At 40.0% G+C, this 26490-nt stretch overlaps 1 protein-coding gene across 10 annotated transcripts in view; it reads right to left on the minus strand.

Annotated features, from left to right (window-relative positions):
• The window catches only part of KIAA1217 (KIAA1217 ortholog), a 355251-nt gene that overhangs the window by 41413 nt on the left and 287348 nt on the right, over positions 1-26490 (minus strand). For all 10 annotated transcript variants that reach the window (XM_059469976.1, XM_059470051.1, XM_059470003.1 and 7 more), the window contains one exon: positions 7879-8702. In XM_059469976.1, coding sequence (XP_059325959.1) covers positions 7879-8702 — 824 coding nt within the window. The remainder of the gene's footprint in view (positions 1-7878; positions 8703-26490) is intronic.

Raw genomic sequence — 26490 nt, forward strand, 5'->3', positions numbered from 1 at the left:
TTAGGTGAATGATTACCACAGGATTGGAAAGACACTACAGAGTTTGTGCAAAGGCCCTTGGGTACAGTTTGCATATACCTTATTGCAGCAGCTTACCAGATCTCAGTTTGGACAGCTTTTGCATCTTAACAGACAATTTAAAAAAATCTGCTTAGTTAAAAAGAACAAAACAAACAACCAAGCAATAAACTTCTAACGACCTCACAAGACAGGCACCTAAAACAATTTGTTAATGCCAGTTGGTACTAGTGAAAAAGTCTTTTTCAGCATTACATTAAATTTCTCTTTTACCTACATTGGGCCAATCATTTTGTCTGTACTTAAGGTTTCAGGATTAAAGACTTTACACTTCTTGTTACTATTTTTACTTTCCCCAGACTCAGAATTTTTGTCTGGGAAGCATTTCATCTGCCCAAGCAGACGACTTTCCAGCCCAAATCCTTTCCACCTGACATCACAACTGTCTGCTTTGAAAAGGACAGAAATGTGACAGAGAGGCACAAAATGCAGACTGTACAGCAATGTTACAATAAAACAGATTTTCTTTCATGCACATATCCTGAGAAATTCCCAAAAAACAGAAGAAAAGAGATGTAGAGTTATAATAAGTATAACCAGTGTTTTCCATAGGAACCAAAGGTCACTAAACAAGAACAATAACTTTTTTTTGGATGTGAACGCTAACATTTGCGTGTTTATCTGTCTGCATAAATCCATATATTAGTTAGGTACCAGGGGACATCCTCAGTTGGCTCCAAACCAGCCTTTTGCTCACACAGGTGCCTACTTGTACATGCCAGTATGTCAAAGACACACCACAACACAGACACACATCAGTATGGCACCTTCTGAAAAGGCATCCCTCTACCACAGCAGTTACGTGTGTGGGGAGACTTGCAGGAGGACATTCTAACAGCAGGCTGTGGCTTTGGAAGATGACCGGGAAGAAAACTTCTCAAAAAGCAAGATTAAGGTTAAGACCAGCAGCAGGGACTGATGAGAGAAGATGGGACACACAAACTCAGACACAGACTCAGCATGCTGCATGGCCTATCCATCACCACAGCAGCATTCTGCGCACACGGGAGCAGCCAAACTCTGGCCACCCCAGCTGCAGTTGCAGTTTGGTGGCCAAAGCAATAGCATCAATCAATAAGAGTCACAGAAACTCAAATGTAGGTACCAATAACAGGCAAAAGCAAGCTGACATGATAAAAAGCAAGTAACCAGCAGCCAGATGGATTGTCCAGGCTAATTATTTCATTCACATTCAGGGAATGAACGAGGTTTCCTGGCATAGCACACAAATACCAGGAGAGACTCAGAGACACCCAGAGGTTGAGAAAACAGGGCAGCAAAACAAGCAATGAGATGCTAACAGACACAAGCAGGGAAGCAGAGAGTGCTCAGTCAGTCCCCAGCCAGCAGACATGTTCTTACTGCAATTTAACGCAGTGCACGCATCTCACTTTTCTGTCTTGATGTTGAAAGGTATTTTGAAGTTTGATGAGAAGACTAGTGAATCTGACTTAATTCACTTCAAACCAAGAAATACGTTATGGAATTTCCACTATTACAAGTTTTAAAATAAGCAACTGGTGCAGGCTACAGTAACCTTTGGAACAAAAACAAGTACTAAAACCCAGGGATAAATATACTCTAACAAACTTTCATGCAGCATTTTTGACACTTAATAATGAAAAGATTTTTTTTTCCCCCAGATAATCATCACAAAACCTTCCTGGAACTAAGCTCAACTGGAAGTCTATCTGTTTTACCAATCCATAAATATAATGGTTTTTTTCATCCCACATTAGATTATCTGGAAACAATTTTCTGCTTCAAAAGATATTATGGCAACACAAAGCTGATCTTGTCCTTTGCCATGAAATCTAGGAAAGTATGTTGTTAAGAGGGAGAGGGATGTTCCAAGATAGGAGATGATGAAAAACGAATGAAATACTGGAATCAATTGCACAGAACACATTATTTTTCATATGGTAAAAGCATTAAGAATGTGAAGAATTTACTTGTGCTCTGGAGTTACTCTGTTAGAAACCAGGCAGATTTTTCCTGTAATAATTCCACTGTAACACCCAGACTTGTTATGGCCATTAGCATCAAACATTTCAAAAACAGGTGTCTGAAAGGTGCCTTTTAGGCATTAAATAAAACAACCTGATCTTTGGAGGCGGTCAGACTGAAGGTGGAGGGAGGCAGCTTGTTCCAGCATGGGCAGGAAGGGATGCAGATGGCCTGGTGGTGGGGCTGTAACCTGGCCTGGTGTGGCTGGAGGGCTGGTGGCCCAGTTCTGTCACCACAAAGCCCCAGAGGAGCACGGAATGGACCTGCAGTGGACCCCTTTGCCTCCAACTTCCTTGTGAAGGGCTGGAGCAGACTCAACAATGCTTTCCTCAGGCTGCACAAGGCCAGGGTCTATCAGGGACACCAGCATTGCCATGACAAAAATAGTGATTTTTGGTTCTCAGCATTGTGTTTTCTACCCCTCATTGTGCTCACTGGTGTGGAGAGGGGAGATGGGACCAGCCTGTCCCAGCAGCTCTGCCTGCACAGGGCAGGCCAGAGTCCCATGGATGGGGCAGGCAGGATCCCCAGGCGTGGGACAGGATCCAGTGACACAGGGCAGGCTGGCATGGGGAGCAGTAGCACAGAGGGCACACAGGGAACAGAGTGGTGCCTCTGCTTGCTGCCACCACAAGGGCGGTGGGCCAAGAAGAGCCAACCCGTCTCTGCTCCCAGATTAATTTCCCAGATAAAGCTGCATCTCTCCACCACCCAGGAAGAGCAGGGAGGGTCCCTTTTACAGCAGCTGGGAAAGAAACGGCTATTTTATAAGCCTGAGCACAGAAAGGCATTGTTTCACATTGTTTTCCTGTGAATGCTGGGAGAGTCAGAGGTGGCAGCATGCTGGGGGAGGAAAGGAGAGGACAAGGTCAGAAGCAACGCCCAGCAGAACTCTGTCAGACTTGGCTTTGGCTTCTCACAGACCCTGGCCAAGAAGGCAGGGACAGGCCACTTGCCAGCCCTCTTCTCCCCAGCAGCCTGACCCACAGCTCTGGCTCTAGGGATGTCCAGGAACTGCCTTAGCATCTCACTCCCCAATTTCAGCAGAACCAAAGCAAGCCCTTGCTTCTCTGGGGAACATGATACACCAGATATCAGATTTCTTCCTTACAGCTTCACTGATCTTTCATGTTACTCCTTCTATGGCAGTGAACTGGAAGTAATTCCCAGAAGGGGTACAGCATATTGCTGAATTGGTATCCACTTGTCACAGCAATGCTATTAAAGTGTGACATGCCACTTGCATGTTACTGCCCTTTCCTGGGGACATCTTTAATATTCACATCACTGAGAAGATACTTCATACACATGCAGAATAAAACTGGTCTGTGTAACTGTTCATTCACATTCCTGTCCAACCCCAGGCAGTGCAGCACATCACCCACAAAAGATGTACTCAAACACCAAATCTGCACCATGAACTACCTGGCACACCTTCCTGGAGAAAAAATTTTCTGTGACTTCCTATTTAATAGTTAAGCTCCAAGTGAAGCAATGAAAAGGGGGTCAGAGACAGAGAAATACACATTTCTTTCTATATTACTGTATGATAGAAACGTTTCATTACAATTTTTTTTACCTCACTGGGAAAAGAAAGGAACAGGAGTAGGCTGTTTTTCCCAATGACTTTCCCAGATTCAAGTGAAGGTGTCTTAAGACTTTACTGCAAATTCGCCCAAAACAGATGAGAGGGTTTCTTGAAAGTGTGGGAACCAAAGATCAGCAGAATTTTTCTGTGTTCTGCTTTCTTCCCACAGAAGGATTCACACAGGTGAATATGTCATTCCTTTAAGGAGAAGATTAAACTCAAACCTTCTACATCTTGAAACTAAAGGGGAAAGGAAGTTCTGAAGCACACCGGCTATTACATTATTTGACAACTCTCATCCCAGAGCCTGCCTCTCATCTTCCTACAAACAGTTCCTCTAACACAAGGAAGACAAAATATAGTTTACCTTTCCTCCATCCTGTATTGGTCATTTGACTTCATTTTTTCTGCCTGGCTATTCAACACCTTTCACAGAGGAATATGCAGTTCTGGCCCTGTGAAAAGTGTCTGAGACAGTGTATTTGCAAAGCCTCCCCTTATAAAACACTCCGTTAACTCTCACTGTCCATGACTTTACAAAATAGGGTCATTTTTCCTAATGCATAGAGAGCCCATCTGTACTTCAGCATATCAAACAATAAAGTGGTTGTGGGGGGGGGAACAAGATCTAATAATCTACACGTGGCCATTACACTTTAGTCTTGAACTGCAAGCCATGAGCCCATAATGTGATCACATTTTTTGCTCAATCCAACTGTCATCTTTTCTCCCTAGTATGGCATAAAAAGAAGAGGACAAAAGTTGTGTTCAGGCAGAAGAGAACCAAAGTACACCCTGAAAATGCTTTTGGAGGAGAAGTATTCCATAGAGTTATTTTGCTGTTTCAGAGTAGAAGCATTTATTATATATATATTTCGCACTATCAAATAATCTAGAATTCTGTTGTAAATGCAAAGATCTTAGGTTAAACAGCATTTAATTTAATGCACTTTTGGATAAACAGCTTCTTTTCCAATTTATCAACATTTAAACATCTGCTTTGCCTGTAGTAACTTCCAGAAATGTCCCACAAGCTACATAAATGAGCCATCCAAAAATATGACAGCAAGTCTCTGTTTAAACAACTCATGCACACAAGAATTTACTCATTCTTCCAGTAGACCACAGATTTAAGAGATGATGACCCTTTGAAGGTGAACTGCTGTAACCTGTTATAACTTCTAATATTTTTCTGCACATGAATACTAACATCTTTTATTTCTTGAAATCTCCATGAATTTGTTTCTTCTCACTGTTGTAAAAGAGCTTTATATGGGACTCTTCTGGTAAATGAATTAACTGTGAGAATTTAGTCAATCCTTTATACCACTACAGAAGTAGTTATCTTGGAAATAGCCAAGGTAAAAGAGTTACAAGAAAGCATTACATGAAGTAATTAAATCCCTCTCAACTCTGCTTTAAATAACTGGCTTGATGAAACTGGCTTCCGTGGTGTCAAATTAAAATGGGAAACTCCAACAGAAGAGCTCAGAAATCCCAGTTTTCATCTCTTGTAGATCCAAATTTGCTGCAGTTAATGTTCCAAAGGTAATGGAACAATTTCCTTCAACAAAACCAGGATATCTGTTTTAAGTACCCAACATTTTCTGATAAAGTACAGAGATATCCCAGTTCAGCCTTGGACTGCAAAATTGAAGAATTGAGATGGGAAGAGAGATTCACGTTTACTTCTGACATTGTCACTATCCCTTTCAATCTTTCCCCTGATTTATACTTAAACTTGCATTGTCCTGAGGTTATGACAGTGCTGCTTCGAGGAAATTTCCATAAAGTCATGACACAAGAGATGTTTTCTTTGCTCTCAGCACACTCCACTAGGGATTAAAGCAACAACAGTGCTGAGATGATGGGTTTGGTGCCTGCAGGGTCCTCAACCTGCTCCTGAATGAGTCAGGATGGGGAGTCTCATGTGCCACAGTGCAGAGATGAAAAAGACCTCTCTCCTCAGCAGCTCCAAGGCCAAGAGCTCCTCTGTGTGCCCAGAGCTGACACCTCTGCAGGCAGGCTGACTGAACACACTGCCCTGTGCTTGCTGTGGCCTGGCTCTCAGGCACCTGGCATCAGCAAGTGGTAACATATACAACAGAGCAGCCTACACCTTATTTATTTTATCATGCCTGGAAGAGAATGAATTCAGACCTATCTCTACAATCCCAAAAATACTCTTTCTCACAGAAGCAAGCCCATACTGTTTACGGGTGTAAACTCTAAGTCCTACACAACAAGGTAGGGGATATCATTCTGCCATTAGGTACATCACCCTTCAGGTATCCATAACAATCTTGTAACAACTCAATCCCAAATGAAGCAGGAAAAGAGCACCTCAACATGGATAACTCCTTGTTTAGTTTAGTATGGTTTAAACAGTGTTTGCTTTCAAAGTTCACGAGATTATTATAAAGCTAAATTAAAGCTTAGTGCATTTTATGTTTGTAGAACTCAAACCCAATTCTTAATATTGCATGCAATTTGCATGAATTCCTTTTGATATTTACTTTTAGAAAGTCACACTTCCTCAAGGTTAAAAAAAGCCACAACCCATAAAGACAGCTTTCAAAATTATTCTTTCAGTGTCATGTGCCTAATACACACCATGCTGAATTTTAAGATCATGTATTTATTTGGAAGTGCAATTATGCAAATGTTGTTTTCTTCATTGTTAATATATTCTGGGACCAGGATTAAAACACCTGGTGCAAAACTCCCTTTTAAGGAGCTGCAGAACTATCTGTGGAGTTTCTCTTTATCCATTCACAAACAAACACTCTTGTGCATATCTGTGCAGCTGAGTGAACAGCTGAGATGCCCAGAAGACAGAAAATTGTACAAACATAAAAGTTTTTGGTGTCCTTCCTTATTTTCAATTCCTATAATGAACTTTGTAGAATTTTCAATCTGTAAATGGACTAAAATTGGCAAATTTCCTTTAAATAATTTCCTAGATGTAATAATGACGGCTTGAAATGAAATTTCAGATACCTGCAACTTTCCCTCGGAAACAGATACATAAAAATCCAATTTCACTAATTTTACATCGTAATATGCCCTACCTCGTACTCTTATGTCATAACTACCAAGCTATAAGCCTGTAATTTTTGTGGGTGGCTGTTTTTCTTTATATTCTTCCATTTTTTCCCCACCAGTGGATCTCATGACCCACTTTTTTTTCTGGCCAAGCATGGTAAGCAGCAACTAATTATTGAGCAAGCTGCTTAGATAGAGGGAAAGCCTAGGGTCTATATGAAGCTCTGTATCTTCCCAGTGGTTAAGGCAATCAGCAGTCACCTTTGGCCTCTGTGAGCTCAGCATTTTCCAGCTATTCATCTTCACTTCCCTAAAGAGCTCTATAAAAGTTAACAGCACAAACAATACGCTAGAGATTAACGCAGCTCATATAAACACATAGCAACCACCTGGCAGTGCAATGATTTTTCTCTCCCAGGGCAGGGTCTAAGGCAGGAGAAGCCTTCACAGACCTTTGTATAAATTAGGTCCTTAAAAAGACAGGAGAGATCATTGTCATCATTGCCATCACACTGAAGTTAACAACAGTCAGGTCACCAACTACTTGTGATGCTGGAAAAATTATTGGGAACAGTATTCATGTTTCGATTTCTTCCCTGGGACAGACTTGCTTTTCTCAGCAGTTCCCCCTCAAGGAAGATTATTGTAAACAACTGTCCTATTTTTATGCAAATTCATGTTTTACAGGAGATAAGACAGTAATGATAAATTCTTCCCATTTCCTAACACTAGATGAGAAAAACTTCACTCCATAAAGAACCAAAATTGCAATATCAGAGTGTCATTTTTAACGGGGGTGAAATATATTCCCTTATTAGCAGGAACAGAACATCATTTGTTCTTGTAACATGATCTGGCTGTCTGCAAAGAAAAATCCCAGTTAATCATTTTATTTTATTATATTTTTTCCAATGACTGAAATTCACACAAATGAAAATAACTAGGGATTCATCATGGGTTGACAATACTTTCAAATTAATAATGGATGGTGTCACATCTCCCCTAAATTACTAAGTACCTTGACAGACAGCTAATAAACACTGCAGCCGGGTGCAGCAGCCTCCTACACATTACATTGTCCCCTGAGCCTTAAACGACAAAGGATGTGCCGATTAGGAACGTTTCTCATTTGCATAAATTACCCCCCAGCTCTGCCTTACCTTGTCTCCTTGTCCTTGGGCATGGTGGGTGAGCCATAGCCAAAAGCCTGCTTGTCCACGGGGGAGGGCATTGCCTCGGCCATGCCCACAGCACTCCGCGCTTTCGCATCCACAAACACGGGCGCTCCCGGCTCCTTTTTGAAGGACTGGCGGCTGGGGGAAGACCTGTCAGGCTGGATGGTGTGGGCGGGAATGTGAGGGCCATGGTGAGGATGAATATCGATCATTCTCATGTCAGCCACCCTGTGGGGCGAGGCTGGAGGTGTTTTAGAGCCGAGAGTGGGCAAATGGCTCTCCGGGTACTTCCGTGACTTTTGTCTGTACAAGGACTGCTCCAGCATTTCGGGCTGCATGGAGGGGTTGCAGTAAGTGCTCGATGACCTCATGGCACTGCGATGGTAGGTGACAATGTGATCGGGGACATCGAGCGGGTGTCCAGGGTGTGGTGCAGCCACACTCATCCTCCCCTCGTGAAACAAGTAGGGGTCACCGTACAGGCCTTCATTTCTCATCAGGGTAAGGTTTTTGTTACTCATGTCCTCATCTGGCTTCACGTCCCGTCTCTCCAGAATGGCGCTCGGGCTGGGCGATATGGAGCGCGAGGCTGGCACGCTGGACAGCCGGTCCCTGGGGATGGTGGCATTGCCTGGCACGCCCATGGGCCGGCCCCCACCATAGGGAATCCTGGATGGAGAGGGAGGCATGGAGTGGGGCACCGGGGTGGAGGGGGGAGAGCTGGGCATCGCGTGCAGAGGGTGTGTGGCAGATCCAGGGCGGGAACCACTTGGGCCATCTCGTCCCGTGTAAGCAATTTCCCTCTGCATCTGGAAAGAGAAGGAAAAACACCTCAGATACAAAATCACTGAATGAGCAAAATATGATGTGTGTTGTCTACAGAAAATTAGGAAATAAAAACAAACCCTCGAGACAAAATAATTTTACATCTGCATAAATAAAACACTTTGGGACTTCAGTGCCTAACAAAAACAACTATAAATAGCAATAAAATGGGCTGTATGTTAAAGGAATATGAGAGGTTTAAAAATGTTTTTACTTATGCAAATATCATCTCACCCTAATCTGATATTCACAGCTACTGAAGCTGAAATCAGGGGTTGTGGTGCCAGGTGTTCCACGTACATGTAGCCAGTTAGAGACTTACACAGTTTATTGATCAGACACACAGACTAGAATTCATTGATTTCAAAGCAGGATAAAAATGCTGATGCTCTGGCATGACAAACATACCTGAAGTTCTTAGACAAGAAAAAGAAATTCTACAACTAATTAGCCATTTTCTTCAGTGCAGGATTTAAGCTTTTGCTAATGACTTGATGTGGTCTTTATTATATAGAGGATACACAAAGCACAGTAGAAAAACACACATTGACTACAACACAGTCAACTTATATGAAAACAGTCTGATCATATGTAACATGTGCCATTGCAAAGATAAGACTGATTCAGAGGGTTTGTGGAGCACATGCTCCAATCATCAAACATTTTATCATAGTTTTGCAAGCAGCAGCAGCAAGGAATGAGCAAGCAAGGAAAAGAAAAGGGAAACTTCCAAAACAAATGTATTAGTGCTTTGTTAAGAGAGGCTTGGCAAAAATCTGCAATGGACACGTGTGCTTTTAAGAGTGTAGAACCTCACTGTGCCCAGCCATGACCTATCTGGATGGCTGAACGCTGTCAACGACAGACAGGGGAAATTCTCCCTCTGGAAAGCATCATGTGCCTGCTCTGGTGCCCTTGGGGTAAGGTGGATGAAGAGGGATATGAAAAAGTCAGCTGAGGACTAACTGCATAAGAAAAAAAAATTATAATTTCTAAAATTCATGCTGACAATTTAATCTTCCCTCTCCAACATCTCCAAGGGATTGTAGAAAACTGTGTATCACCAAGCCCGACTCCACATTCCTAAAGTTACAGAGCACAAAATAATGTGGATATTGCTGATCTGAAATCTACACAATTTTCCTCCCCTTTCACTCCTGGCTTTGATAATGTGACTGGATTCATTGTAGTTACAGTGATCCATGGCAGATGAAGCAAGAGATTATTCCTGCCCCACCACAGGTTTTTCCACTGGTAAGGGAATTGCAGTGTCAGTACATAAACAATAGCTGTTCTTATCACAGCAGGTTCTGCACTCAGGAATTAGAAATGACGTTCCCCAGGGCCAGAGATCAACAGTCTGGAGTACCACATATTAGCAAGAAGAAAGGAGATAACCTGATTGTGGCCACAGCAATAATAAATAAGTGTAACAGAACAAAGGTGTGTACTGGCATGGGTCATAAGTGAGCCAGACAAAAATTGTTAAGTCAAACAGGAACATGGTATAATTTTTTCATTTACACAGAGAATAAGTCTAGTCTGGAATTTTAAATAAGATATAATTAAAATATAACTAAACAGTATTAATGACTTTATAAGAGGGAATTCAATACAGTTTTTTCTATTGGTGTGAAGAACCACTGCAACATACTAAGCTATGTTGTGCCTACTGACTCTGGCCCTGGGCCAGCAGAACAAAATGACTCCTACTGACTTGAGCAGTTTTGGGATCATGTCTTCAGGGACAGGCAGATACAGGTGTTTTACACCAAGAGAAGAACCCAGATAAAGAAAATCCTCCTAGATTTCTACTGTACAAGCTACACAATATCCTGTTTAGTTGCTTCACATAAAGCTACAACAATTGGAATAGTATCTGTCAAAGAAAACACAGCCACTAGGATATGCTGGGTTGCAGTGAGAGGAAAATTCCAATGTTACGGAATTTTGTTATGGAGAGGAGAAAATTTCCATGGGAAGATTTGAAAGCAACGGGTTTAATTTCCCCTAACTTCTGGACTTCATATTCCTGTATATGTTCATTCATTACTCATAAGTCAAAGCAATCTGCCAAAGAAAAATTCCCATCTTCCACCATAACACTATTTAGATGGAGTACTTTAAGATGGAAAATAATTTGAATATGGGACTGAGCTATTGCTCAAAATCTTGTGTCTGAGTCCTGCTGTATGTAACATTATTTACTTTTGCTTTAAAGAGTGCTTGGAGTACAGAGCCTCAATCAAGACTCCCTTGGGCTGGGCAGGGCACAAACACCTGGGCACCCAACCCCTTTCTGAGAAGTTCACCTGCTATTTTAAGCCAGGACTCAGGCCCTGGGTAGAGTGTACCAATGGGGAGACTGCTGGAGCCAGAGAGTCCAGGGTGCCCAGGAAAGATTCACTGGGGCATGTGGGCTGGGCAGGGACCTGAGCTGGTCACCAGGAGCCAGGCAGCTTTATCCGGTGGACTACAGTGTCTTCTGCCACATGGCTGGTATGTCTTCTCTTTCCACTTTTCTCTCTCCTCCAGACTCTTTGCTAATAGTAAGTTTAAAAATGTGAAGGATGGTCTTTTCTTGCTTCTCATCTGGAACTCTTTGGTGTGGTAGTCTAGGCACACCAAAGACGTACAGATGAGAAGCAAGAAAACACCATTCTTTATATTTTTCTTTTCACCACTCTCTCATATATAGCCCACTTTCTGTGCTGTTTTTCATCTTCTCTCCTCCACCAAAAAAACCCCCATTTTGCTCAATGAAACCCCATACTCTTCTACATAGGCTGTCTTGAGCCACATGTTCCTGGACTTTGCATGACTCAGGGACAGAGAAAGAGGATATTGGGTTTATCTGAGCCTGTAAATGCTGGGTGCTGTCCCACACGACTGCTTTGAGGGCAAAAGGAATATTTTTTAGTGCAAGTACAGGATCATTTGCTTTTCAACTGCAGCCATGTCATATGTTTACCTGAGGGTGGAGATTCCTTTAGCACATAGCTCTTCCTTGTTCCTACTGCCTACAGACCTTACATCCTTGAAATGGAAACTTGTCTTACCAATCCTTAGGTTAAAATATGGTAAACAACTAGCAACCATTTCTGTATAAAACATTTGAGGGAAAATCATATTACTGAGAATCTTTCCCTTTCTGCAGTAAAAAAGAACATATCATGTTTAAACATCTGCTGTGGAGATTTTTGGTCAGTCCAACAAGACTTAAGTCTAAAAGATACAGATTTTGCTAATTTTTTTAAAACTGAGTCTCTATATGCTAAAAGAGTCAATGTTCTATAAAACCAGTTATGTTCTTTATTTCAAAGCCTGTTGGCACCCTGAGCAACTTGCTATCTTTTGAAAATGTCTATATGCACAAAGTCAGCAAACCATCCACCCAGGTGGGCAGACGGAGCCTTGCTCTTGGTGGCTGCACAGAGGACAAGCAGTGGCGGTGTCTGTGCAGCCAGGGCTCTCAGAGCTGTGCCTGCATGCACCAGGGCAGTGCCAGCCACGAGGGCAGTGCCAGCCACGAGGGCAGTGCCAGCTGGCACCCAGCACCGCGCTGCCACTGAGTCACTGGCACAGCACCAACGCTCCTGCTCACTGTGCAGCTGGATACCAGACACAGCCTGACTCAAACCTTTATCTGCTACGATCTCAACATGAAACTCAGGCAAAGGGAAAAGTAGGCCAAGTTTCTGACCTGGCAGCCCTTCCCTCTGCTCTCCTAAGCCTCCTCTACATCACCAGAGAACACAGCAACTGGCTTTGCTCCAAGATTTTCAGCCTGCCAAAATACCTACAGTGAACATGTTCCCAAGGTGAAGGTTATCACCCTCTTGAAGACACTGGGGAGTTCCCGACAGACTCCATTAATCACCTCTCAGCCATGTGAAGCTATTATTTTTCTTACTCTCCCTTTGACACCCTGTACTTCCCCAAGGAAAGTGCTCCTATGCTCTGCAAACTGGCTCACCCAACAGTAAACACAGGACACCTGCAAAGAATTTTATTGAGACCTTGCAGTCTATGATGAAAAAGCTACAGTAATACTAAGTACTGATACAATACTGATAAACTAAACTGTAGAGAGATCTTTTATGAAAATTGCTCAACAGAAAAAAGCCCTCTAAAAGTAAGGCAATCCTTTACTTTTCCACTTGAGGAAAGACTTAATGAAAGAACCCTCAATCCAACAACAACAGAATCCATCAGTTTGTTCTCTCTTCATAAAAATAAACTGACAAATTCACTGTACTAGTTGTCCAAACTCCTCAGCTTCACAATTAGTTGCACTATATGATTACAATCCTGTCATGACTGATCTTTCATTCCAGTTGGATTTGGAGAGCTGAAAGCACAAATCCACTTTTGAAAAAAAAAAAAAATTCAAATTTTTTAATATTTGAAAATATTCTTAATATTTCTAAAATAAGATAATTTACAATAAGAAAAAATACACTTGAAAACTGCAGAATTGGTAAATAGTTAAATAAGAATTTTAAGTATCTGTACCAAAACTGTCACACTTGTCTCTTCTTCCTTTCTCATAGAATGCCTTCTAGCACCTATAAACTTCCCCATTCTATTGGGTAATTACAGAAAAAAAAATCATGCTGGTTGCAGTTGTGGGTTCCTTCACTAACCAATATCATATTTGAAAACTTCAAACACATGAGCATAATTTTTAGCTGTGTCTGATCAGAAGCTTTTCAATGATATGTAATTTCAGCAGACATCTCTAATCCAAGAGAGCTGAAACATTTCAGAAAAGTATCAGTAAAGACGAAAGTTGAAAAAAAACACCCACCAGACTTCAGTCAACGGTGATGTTATTTCTTACCAGACATCCCTGAGGTGCTCTAGAGCTTTCCAGATTCATAGATCTGGGTCAACTTGGTCATAGTCTGACCTGGGGTAGGGACCCCAACTCTTCCATGTTCTCTTCTGCAGGGTGGGTATTTGGGGTTACCACGCAGTGAGACGTGCTGGGGTTTCAATGGCCATCACTCCAGGGCAGTGCTTCCAGAACAGAAGTTTACTTGGCAATTTTGGCTAAGAATAGGCCCTCTGATGCCCAGTAAAATGATTTCAGACCATGAAACCACTGACCTTGCCTATGCTGGAACCTGGCCTCAGTTGAATCCGGCCCCACAGTACAGGGTTCACAATTGTTTTTCATTATGTGAACCACACGCTGGTAAAATAAAACTGATTTCAAACACTCAAACTTCCAATGAATGGGGAAGTCCAAGACCCAGCTAGCTGTTCTTAACATGTTTCATATATTTCTATTATTTTTTCCTGGCTAGTTTTCCAGAAAAGGAGTTGCAGAGCTCCCCAAGAAATCTCAACATTTATAATTATCTTCCCAGTATTAGCATGCATCTAGGTTTCAGTTTTTTCAGTCCTTTTGTATAGTTTGGTACATGCCCAGCTGGAAAAACCTCTGTATTACGGTGAAAGGAGACTTGAGATAAAAACTCAGAACATCTATGAAACAGGAACTTTCTCTTCCTAAGGTCTGATTACTACTATGGTGGATATGTCAAGAGAATAACTGGGTCTTTCTTCTTCAATTTATGCTCTTAATTCTATGGGTTTTCCTTTCCTTTGATGAAGAGCAACACAATCAGTCAATAGAAGATGTTTCTTAGGATGAGCCTGTGATGGTTAGTGATGGTGAAGTCATCCAGTCCTCTAGTTTCTATGTTCACAGATTACTTTTTATTTTGGCCAGGGTCAGCTAGCTAGAAGTTGACATGAATAAAATAGGAGAAGCAGAAGGTAATGCTCACTGTCTTAGAAGGTGGAATTTAGAGGACATTTTAGAGGAAAGGAGGCATTCTGACTGAAACATAATTAGGTTTTGTCACCATACTACACAATATCACTGTGACATCCAGTCCCCTATCTTTCTCCCAGTTGTGCAGGTGTGCACAGAGGTTATGACAAAAGCACTATTTGATACTCAAAAGCAGAATTTCTAGGATACCATACTGTGGCTACCAATACATTGACTTGAAGCTCAGACACACCATCATTTCCCTTGCCATACCACAGAGCATCAAACACATTCTTAACATTATTTTCCCTTATTTTATACATATATGTTTAATATACGCTTGTGTATGAATCCAGTCCCTACAGTGATCCAAATGTTTTACCTCAAGGTATTTTACATGTCTCAGTATGTCCTTTTATATCCCTGACTACGTATAAGCTTAATTCATACCATATCCTAAAGCTCCCATGGGGAAAACAAAGAATACCTAGTTCACTTTTTACTGAACGTAAAACAGATCCATAAAATTCTAAGCTAACCACAAAACAAATGTAATGGTAACATCAAAAATAATGTTTGAGTGCTTCACCTGTGCAGGCTGAAGATGGATCATGCAAACAAGCAGAGAGCAGAGTTTGCAGACCAAATCCTACACAGTCTACTCTTTTGGACATAACTTCTTCAGCTATCCAGATGCTACCCTGAGTATTTGTTTTGACAATTTAAAATATTACCACTCTTACTACACTCTTAGACAACATTGTTGCCTACAGACCAATAAAACAATCTTTGATAAGATCTTTGCTTTGAAGTAATTAAAGTCACTTACTGTTTCTTAAGGAAATCCCCTGAATGGCTACAGCAGTGAGATGAACATTTGGTTCCACTTCTTCTAATAAAGCACTTTTTGTTTTCAGTCTTGAATATCAATCCTTGGTTTATAGTAAAATATTTTGTATATCCATGTCTTCTGCAAAAAGGTTTTGAAACAGGGAAAATGTTCCTTTTTCCCTCTGCACACACCAGGCCATCTTGCTTTATCCAGTCATCTAAGTAATGCTGTTTGAATAGACTGAAGTACTTTTCCACGTGACAAGCCTGCAATTTCTCCTCCCCTTCAAAATTAGTCACTAAATAACCTCCTTGGCGTGTCACCCAGTCACAAACTGTGCAACACTGTGATTCAGCCGCTCAATCATTTTTAATGTGTGCCTATAAGATGCATAGAAAGAAACTAACATACTGGAGCGAACCACAAAGGAGACTCACAGAGGGGAAAGCCGTAAATAAAATAGTGAGTAACCTCTGTTTCAGTAACACAGTGCACTTCAAAGGCAACACTATGAGACCTATACACATTCATTCCCCAACAGGTGAAGACCTCCAACTATTTAGCAAACCCAGTAACAGAATTCTAGAAAAAAAATCAGCAAAATAAACCTGAGAAGCTTTTCACCTCCTCAGATTGGTAGTGCCACTGTAGAAGGAAGCACAAGCTCCTCCCGTGCAGGAGCTGTCTACTCATTAACCAGGCACCTGAGCCACCTGGATAACCTGGACTTCAGAGTCCCCATAAATCAATACCATTGTTACCTCTGCAGCAAACCACATAAGCCATTATGTTTGGTTTGATTTGTTTAGTAGGGGTTTTTTTGGGGTTTTTTTCTTGGTTTTTTTTTTTTTTTTTTTTTTTTCAAAGAGGAAGCAATAGAAAAGGTAAATACATTTTCAAAAATTTGAACAGAAAGGATGCTTCGCTCCCTTCTATACCCTCACACAAAAATACTATAGAACATGGAAATTGTCTCCTTAAAAAGACAGCATTTGCAGCCTAAAAGAGATGACACTTACATATCATAAGGGCAAATCTCATGACACAAACTGTTCCCAGTCCTGCAGTTATCTTCTGCTTTGGGGGGTTGGTTCTTTTGCTCTTGGTTTGGATTTGTGTCTGATTTTGCTATTGCACAAGTAAAAAATTGTCTGTATCATCATAAATGGCATTCAAAGGAATAAAAATACAATTTACACATATGATCATGAGCTAATACTGCTGTACAGAATCAGCCCTAATGGGACATTACAGGAGCAGCATTTCTGTTTCACAGTACTGCTCTCAGTCTTTGCCACTAGCGAAAGAGGCATCATTCATTCCTGCTATGAAATGGCAATTTGACACTAAGCATTTAAGTAACAGGAGAAAGATCAGAGCAGAACTGGTAGCCAAAACTAAAAATCCAGGTGTTCTACCCCTTACTACCCCCAGCCCAGCATCAGAGAAGTCTTCCAGTTTTCTAGACAGCTGCTGTGAATTCTGATTTGTAATGCATGCCATAAATTTGTATGCCATTATTGATCTTGACTAGAACTTTACAAAATTTATATGTAGTGTAATATAAACAGTTTTTTCAAAATGTAAAAAAATCATTTTGTCTTAAATGCCTACTTTTCAGTTTCCATGTAAAATATTTTTAAACATTATTTTTATTAAATATTTGCACTTGCACTATAATAAAATATTACTATGGCACAGAAACAATGTTAAACCTATTTATTTTTATTTCAAATTTAATCAGTCAAGGATTGTTTCTTGCAGTGTAGGGGTAAAGCAGTATTTACCATTCAGGCATCTGGTTTATATTTGGCAGGTTTAACTAACCAGTCAAGCATCCCCTTTTAATGAATGGATGTATATACTTGACCTAGTTAGAAAGATGCTTAGGTTGGCAGACCAACCAGACTCAGAAACATCAATAGTAAAAAAACCAAGCAAATTATCCTAGAACACTTTATTGCCACATGTGCTTCTCAGCAGTTGCAGAGAATATTCTTCTATCCATGTTCTTCCTTACAGGCTAACAAACCTGAAGTGAGAAATTATTATGCTAACATGCAGGATAAAAAAGATGACTGCTCTTTGCTAAGTTTCCCAGCAATGAATTGCAAGCTGGTAGGCTGCACGTTTTCAGTAATTGGACTCTAGCATGACAAAGTATATCCCAGAACATCAGACAGGGATATAACCAGCTCTCCATACACATGACATGATATTCACCTATGTCTGATGTATACAAGAAGCTTTTCATTAGAGGAATTAATCTGCTTTTAATTTTATAATATATCAGGCACAACATCGTAAGTATTGCAGCTATATCATTACCAAGGCTGTTATTTAATTTGTAGGTTCTAACAATGCATACAAACAATTCAAGCATCACTTTCCATTTCAATTACTTTATCAGAGCCCTCAAGCATTATCTAGCTTGCCATGTATTATCCCATGTACAATTATTTGCCATATATTTTTTTATAAAGTACTGTATAGAAAAAGAACTTTTCAGTTCAAGCCCCTGTGTAAGCCAAGGGCATGCCCCTAAGAGGCACAACACCCTGTGCTTCACTGAGACCAAGCCTGGAAGTCCAGGTTAATTTCAGACTTTAAAACTCAATGTTAATGTCTATATTAATGATAGGCTCAAATCACCACAGACCTGTAACGCCAGTCACTCTCCTTTCTTCTAAATCATTAACAATGTTGGTCTGGTGAACATTTCCATCAATTTGCTCATCAAATCAATTTATTTTTTGCTTGTTTCCCTCATCTTGAAGCAAAAAAAAAAAAAAGCGCTAGAGGCTAAACATCAGTAGAATACACAATTATAAAGCCAGAAAATATTCTGAAGTCTCCTGTGGGGTATACACATGTGGCATAGACATAACTTATTGCTTGACTGTTGATCAAAGTTTTTTCTGCTCCTGATAACAGCTCTTTAGGTTCCTATTCCTTTAATATTACTTTAATGGATGGAAATAATTAAGTAGTTAATGCCTCATGGTGCTGCAAACAACTGTTCCCTTGACAGAAAACATGGAAGCACTTCCGGTGATTGCTGGTCACTAACTCAAGACCTGGTTTTGTTCTCAGCACTCCAGAACAAAGTGTGTGATGGAGTCCATGGGGTTTTGCTTAAATTCAACAAGTTTGTTGAGTCCAGGAGAATCCAAATGGAAAGACAGTTTGCTGAGGACAGCTTTCAGAGCTGAATTACAAAGAAAGCATATTTTCTCCTGTGTTTGGGGTTAGGATTTTGGGTTTTGAGATTTAGGTTATTTTCCTGCCACGGAAGATCTCACACCACCTCACCAGTTCTATCACCCTAGAAGCTGGGTAGCTTCTAATTTTGATCCAAGAAACAAACAGTTTGAGATGACAAAGAGCAATCTGAGGAGTTGTCTGCAGGATCTCCCAGCTCTGCTGGCTCTGATACACAAGACTCATGAAGGCAGCTGGGGAACTGCCCTCAGCATCTTTCTTCTCTCTGCTTAGGGTGGCACCATGACAAGGTCAATTTCTTCTACAAAAGGAGAGTGATGCTTAGCTTTGCCTCCAAACACTCAGCAGAGAAGAAAAAAATGTTCTCACCTCATCCTGATCCCAGTCTCAATTGCTTCCCCATGGCAAAAATGAGGGAGCAGAACACAGCCCCCAAGGCGCTGTCCTTCACAAAGTCACCCAGGTGACACACGCTGGCATCCAGCCAGGCTGTGCTGTTGCCACTGCACCCCACTCTGCTCTCCATGACCCTGAAAAACTCTTTCAAATTGGCTTTGACTTTTTCACATCAGCTCTCCAGCCCACTGCCCATGTTTATACCTACAAGGATGTGTGCGTTTTTTCCTTGAAGACTGAAAATCCTACGGAAGCTCTTTGAATTTGAGAGGCCAAGCTAAACAAACAGGGAGGGAACAGAACAGTTCTGGCTGCCTAACACATACTGGATTTGAGATTATGTGCAAACCACATTATCTTCTCCTAATCATGCATATTGTTTGGACTCCCTCTGTTTACTGGTTCCAAAGGCATGCAGTGAAACAGATATGTCTTGGAGTAAACACAAGTACCATAAAATTCTCTTACACTTATTTCAAACTCCCTAGTTCTTACAACACACATGCAAACAAACAAAAAGCCCCTCACGCCCCAGAGCACATTACTACTGGCTAGAATACACCACTATAAAGGGGACAGCAGCTTCACTGCTGGCAAAGCAGCACTCTCACTAGAACAGCTGGAGCTTGTAGTGTGCACCAGCCTGTGCACAAAGCCTTTGAACCAGCCCACAGATAGCATCTGAGCTCCCAAGAGAACAGTGTTGTCTTGTAACCTGTATATTAACATTAGGTATACACACATACATATATGTTTTGCATAAAAGCAGTCATTTTTTGGCCGATCCTTTGGTGATGGCAGATCAGTATAATCACTATAATCTGAAATTTTTGATTTTTAGGGATTAAAAATGTTAAAGGCAAACAAAAGTGGGAAGTCATCTGCTGGAAACTCTATAAGCCTCTCAAAAATTTTTTTAAGTTTACTAGAGCAAATATAGCCAACTCTCACTGGAGTTGCACGAAGAAGGTTCTGCAAAACTGAACTATTACGTCAGATCTGCAGTCTGTCTCTCTACCCTGTAATTCAAACCTCATGCTTCCCCCTTGTTTCTGTCCTGATTTAGGCAAGGACGTTTTCCTAGCTATAGGAAAGTATCACAGCATGTATTGCAGACATATATGCATTAAGCACGTCTCAAAAAGTCAAGAAGCAATATTAATTGCTCTGGATTGAGGATTTGTCTCACCTAATGTTTCATTAAAAGAAAGTCAGCCAGACATCCTCCAGAGTCAGTTCATTCCCCTGGAGCTGGGTGGGACAAGCTGCCCTTTTGCATTCCCAACCTCTCACCACTGGCTGCAGTGGGCGGCAATTTTTACACTGATCTTATAAGGATTAGATTTTTTAAAAAATTCTTTATAGTGAGCCTGCCCATATGTCTTTTCATTTAGCTCACTTTATGTTCTGTTTCTCATCCTACTTTTTTCCTTTTTTTCCCCCCTTCTTTATAAGAAAGCTGAGATCCTATAATCCCAAGGACACTGATGGCTTCATTCCATCTGCTGCTTGCTGGTCCATGCAAGGGACATTGCTGTGATCTGCCTTGGAGAATCCAACTTGACCTGTGGTTCCTGTTTTATTGAATTAAAAATTAAGCATCTCTCTCCTGAAGCCAGCAATAAACATTATTTATTTCTCAGCAGAGCAATATGGAAGGACATTCATTTTCCTCTTCCTCTGTCCTACTATTAGTACACTTATTTATACCCAAACTTTCTAACTTTTTAAATGCAGAGAACTGAGTTTGTGGCATGAAATGTTCCCTTCTTAGTTCATAGGTAATGCAGAAATATTAATAAAAATAAGTAGGTCATATGTTGTAGATATTTTACTAACACTTAATTCATGACTTGGACTAATGACTTTAAAGATCTTTTCCAACCTAAATGCCTCTGTGATTCCCTGAAACAGGGAAGAGAGGTAAAGAAGTATTATGTGGAAAGGTAATAGGGAATTCTCAGTGTAGAAATACAAAAGAAAGGAAAAAAGACAAAAAAAAAAGGGAATGAGGCAGTGCAAAGAATAGTAAATAGGAGTTTGTGAAAGATGAAAGAGAGTAATATTGGAAATGGAGTGCTGAAAAATTAATAGGGAAATAAGAAAGGGATAATAAATAAAAAAGGAAACAGACAATTAAGACAGGAAGAGAGGAATTGATGAGAAAAAGAGGAGTTAAAGAGATTCGCATATGACGAAAAAGTCAACAAAAAATTAAATGAAAGAGAAAAGCAGAATAAGTAGAAAAACATGAATTAATGTAAAATTTCTTCAATGCTAGAAGATTTTGCATTAGTTCTTGTTATGACAATGCTGTAGCCTAGCATACTAGGCATGGTAGGGAGAGGGAAAGAGCAAGAAAGGAGGGAGAAGAGGGACAAGAAAGAACATCCAACATAAACTTATTTCATTTTGTTTTATATTCTGAGGCTTCATGGGTTTTTTGGCAGATGGGGTCAGACCATAAGGGTAGTTTTTAAGAAAGAAGTGAGCAGAGCACTTCAGGTAAATGCAAGCTGGAGTGACCCACTAATGCTTGAGGACATGGGCAAAGAAAGTGAGACCATCACTGGCCTTTGCAATTCACTCTCATATTCAAAACAAAGATATTTGAGATGCACTTTAAAGCTATAAATGGCTTTTGAAACCCAACATTTGGTTCAGTCATTACCACTGAAGATGTAGTTAAGGCTCCAAACAGCTTCATCTCCCTCAGACAGTGCAAGAAATAACAATTCTCTACAAGTGAGGCCTGAATGCAGCATCTCTGAGACGCCCCAAGCAGTGGGCCTGCGTGCTGAGAGAGAGCGCTTAGCTGGCTGCTGCCCTCTGTGCATGTCTGCCTGTTAGTGGGGCACAACAGAAGTTCTGCTTTGACTGAGCCAGCACCAAGCTCTGACAAGCGATGGGACATGTCATATGTGTGTGTACATTCACACGTGCATGCAGCCCTTGCTTCTCAGAAAACATTTTCCTTATCAATCCATTGTGTTATCAATTCCATTGTGTTATCAATCCCCTGATCACACAGATTTATGACCTCAAGAACACCTGCACATCAAGAGCTCTTTGGCAGTCCTAATGTTCAATAGCCCTTCTCATTCCTAAATTGAGATCACCTTTTTTCCAGGTAAAACGAGAACAAACAAAAAAATAAGAGGAAAGCAGTATCACACTTCTTCCCATGAAATGTGAGCTTACAACATGCCACATCTTAAATACAGAGCCCATTCCTTGAGCTGTATTTGGACTAGCCTGGTTGTACCTGTACTGAAGCTGCTGTCACAGATTAAGTGTCAATGAGAAAACCTTGACAACACACTGGCTGAACTCTGCTTGGAAGGGAATGGAGCAGAAGGCCACTTGGAGCTTGACCCAGAGCCATCCCATGAGAGCCTCCAGTCTAGCCACACTTTAGGCAAAGTGAGCAAAAAGATGGACGAGAGGCAGCACATTTTGCATTGGCCTGTCTGAAATCACAGTGCCTCTGTGTGGAAGTTTATTTCCCCAGCAGCATTTCATCATTTGAGCTATCTCCCTTCTACCAGTCTGCACTGCTTTACTGCTGATTGGCAAGACAAACACCCAGATCACTTAACAGGCACTCATTTCTGCCTATTTATGTATTTAATTTCCTATGAACAAATGAAATGTGAGAGTTAAAAAAAATGTTTAGATTATCCAATTAAGCAGAGAGAAGTTAATAAATTTCTCATGCTTTATTTTCCTACGCTTCCTTCATGTGCTATGCAGACAGAATGGTGAGTGCACTAAGAAACTGCTTGGCATTTCAGCCAAGATTTTTCAGGGTGTTATCACAAATGACAAAAATATAAACACACTAAAACATAACACATTTCAATCCTAAAAAGGTTGGATTTACATAATTACATCATTGGTTTGCCAATATCCACATTTATCTCATCAGTATAGCATGGCCCACCCATCCCATAAGCTATTCAGATTGTTTGGATTGAATGTATAAAAGCTGTTACTGATCTATTTTTCTAAAGTTAACATTATGACAACCCTCATAACTAGTGCTGCATTCAAACCAATTGTTGCCTTTTCTTTCAAACCAACTGTTCCCTTCTTCTGATTTTCCACTGATGCTTTTTATGGCAGAATTTTCTAAGAACAAACAGAGTCATGTAATTCATGAAAATGCAGAAAGCATTTCCTTCTCCCTCCCCATTCTCTTTGAAGAGAAGAAGGACACCATGTACATAACATAGACAACCACCACCAATGAAGGGAGCCAAACCCTTCAGACCAATCCCTATTTCAGCATTTCCTTAGGGCACCACAGAACTGATGGGGTCATCTCTTTTTTTTCCAAAAAAGGAATAGTTTCAAAGATGTACAGTTCTAGTACAGATCAGCATTTTTATTTGGTTTAAATATGCTGTATATCAGATTTCTGCTATTTAAAAGAAAAATACTTTTAGTAACTGCACTCATAAATCAAAATAAATGCATGGCTTTCTGACTCCCTGTACTAACTCAGCCTTATTTTTGTTCCATATTTGTATCTCTTCTCATTGCACTGAAAACAACTAAAACTGAACAATTTGATATAGTTAAATGAACTTAAAGAAAGTGTAACCCTTGGTCTCATCTTACATAACCAAACAACTGAATCAAAATACAATTCCTATTACAGATATATGAAATGTAAAAAATGTAAAAAATACAGAAATATTATAAAACAGAACTGATAGTCAAAAGACATGGGCAGCATGTTTACACCTGTTTCTTCCAATACAGTGACACAGAAAATCAGAAAAAATAAGTTGCTGTGCTGAGTTTTAGAGTCAGCACTACTGACAAGAGAAATGGTAATGAAAAATCTGACATTCAATTGGATTTTGCAATGCAAGTGTCCAAGACACACCACAGCTCATAGTCTTAAGGTTGAACAGCATTTGCAGTTTTATGTCTTTTTAAAAGACAGAAGTGCTATCAGTGCATCAACTAAGAGTCTTAGATCACAAACTTCTTCCCACACTGTTTGAATCCTACATTTTCTTTTCCTTTTACTTCCTTCTATCCCAAAAATATCCAAATTGGTCAGCATGGCTGAAGTAAACAACCTAGTTTACCCAAAGGTCAAGCTATCTATAGCAAATATTAAGTGATACCTTTACCCAACACACCCATTCAGTCTTCTCACTTAGTCACATGGAATTCAAATTTGCAATGATGTAAGAAAGACATATATTCAGACAAAAAATAATTTCAGCATCACATCATTTCTCACGGAGTCCTATTGCGTGCTGATATTTGCAACTGTCTTGCTTTTGCCAGCTGAGGCTTTTTTTAACCCCAGATCTTAACCTGTATCCAAGGAAAGATATTTTTACTGCTCATATTTTCAGAAGACTGATTAGTTTTCCAGAGCTCTTAATAGAAAAAAGTACAATCCAGCATGGAGAAGAATCAAGATCCTCAGATGTATAACAGTGTTTTCTTAAACACCAGGTAATGGTTCACTCCTCTTTGTTAAAAGGAACATAGGGACAGAATTAATTATCTTTAGCACTCGTAAGGCTAATGACTAATAATATACTGATGTAAAGACTTATTGGAAAGCAGAGAATCTGGGACATGATCATGAGCTAACACATTTTGGATTTGTGGAAAACTTACTGGAAAAGCTGAGGTTCTGCATGAAAAGAAGAATGGCTTTTTTGAAGAAGAAATATTCTTGCTAACTTCACTTGGTTCTGGGAATTGTGGTAGCAAAATGCTCACCTTCAAGAAGTTATTTTTAACCCCTGGTCAAGTAACAGCTCATTTGGAAACCTACCTGGAAGTCATAAAACTTGACTGGACTTTGACTTGCGTGACTCCTGCAATTCAGATAAGCTACCTGGTTTACAAAGGAGGTAAAGAAGGGAGGTCACAGCCACAAGCATTTTTATCATCTATTAATGTGTTCAGGGAGCTCCTGCAACATCTGAGTCTGTCAAGTATTTAGGAATTTCAAGTAAGCAGTCAAATTAGCGCAAACTGCTCCATTAAAAGCAAGGAAAGCGGGGGGAACCAACAAAATTTCTAAAGAATTGACACAAGGAAACATTATGTAAAAAGAGGTGGAGTAAGAATAAAACCAGAAACTAGTAGACAATAAAAAATGGACTCAAATCCAATCCTTATGTTTTTATTCAGGGCAAGCTCTCACTGAAGGCAGCAAAATCTTTGCCTGAGAACCTCAGATGTATGAGAGATAAAATTTTTAGTTTTAATGAAGGGCTGGAAAGACCTTCACCCAAAAGAGATAATATGTTGTCTGTGGGTAACTTCATCAGCTGCAGGGTAAGCTCTCAGTAAACCTCAACATGAAAGGCAGACCAGCTTGAATACAGACCTGTTAGTGGGAAATAAAGAACCCTCCCCCTAAAATTTCCACTCTCTGGAAGTTTCCAGGTAACTGATTTGTGGTATCTACCACATGACACTCCTCAAACTGACTGGGAGATTATTGCATGGGTGTGGCAAGCTCGTGCTCCTTGAGCCCTTTCATATCAAGAACATGACACTTTCTTTCAACAGCAGTTTCACATAAACTTAAAATTCATCTTCATTATTTGAATATTAAAGAAACTCTAAAAAAAGTATCTTTTAAAATGTTGGTATAGTAATAGTATCTACATCTATAAGGTTATATTCCTTATGCATACATATATTCCTATACATACATATAATACTATTCCTAATGTTTGTGAAATAAATAAAATACACCAAAGCATAAAGCCATCATATTAAAAAAACCACAGTGGAGTATCCATCCAACTGTTACAGAGGATCTGTATCTTTAAACAAAACAGCTTTGGGCTAGAAAACATTTGAGATTAATATACTGTTTTATGTGTAGCTAACATAAAAATAACAGCTTTTTCCTTATGATTCTATCCTTTTTCTCCCTAATTTAATCATTGCACAGGAGTAGATATTGTGTATCAAAGGACACATGAATAAAAGAGAACAGGTACATTTACAGTCTTTCATCACAGACTGATTTGATGCAGGTACTCCTTGGTATCTGCAGGTCTGTAGTTACATAAATAATTGGTAACTACTGAAAGCCCACTCAAAGCAAAAGTAGTAAAATCTGTATCAGTAAAAAGAAAATCCAGAACATCAGAGACTTCTTTTATAAATTTTGTTCAGATCTCAGCAAGATTTGTAACAGTAAGTAGGAAAATAACTGTTCATGTCTATGTAAGTTTGAAAACAGACATAAAATCTAAGAGTAGAGGTTGATGGTTTAAAAAGCAATTAAATATTTATTTTCTCACACAGCTGAAGGATGAACAAACAATTTTCATTGTTCTGACTGAAATTCCCAGTTAATCTGAATATATCTTTTAGTTTGGAAAATATAAAGAAAACTAAAAACAAGAAAAAAGGAATTATATATCCTTCATTATTTATAAGCATCATCTTACCTTACATCTCTTGGTGAGTTCTGTTTCTAGATGGTTTTAGCAGGTATTTTAATTCAGAATTAGTTTCAGCAATACGTGCCATTACA

The sequence above is a fragment of the Ammospiza nelsoni genome, chromosome 1 (assembly GCF_027579445.1).
Source record: "Ammospiza nelsoni isolate bAmmNel1 chromosome 1, bAmmNel1.pri, whole genome shotgun sequence".
Classification (NCBI taxonomy): Eukaryota; Metazoa; Chordata; class Aves; order Passeriformes; family Passerellidae; genus Ammospiza; species Ammospiza nelsoni.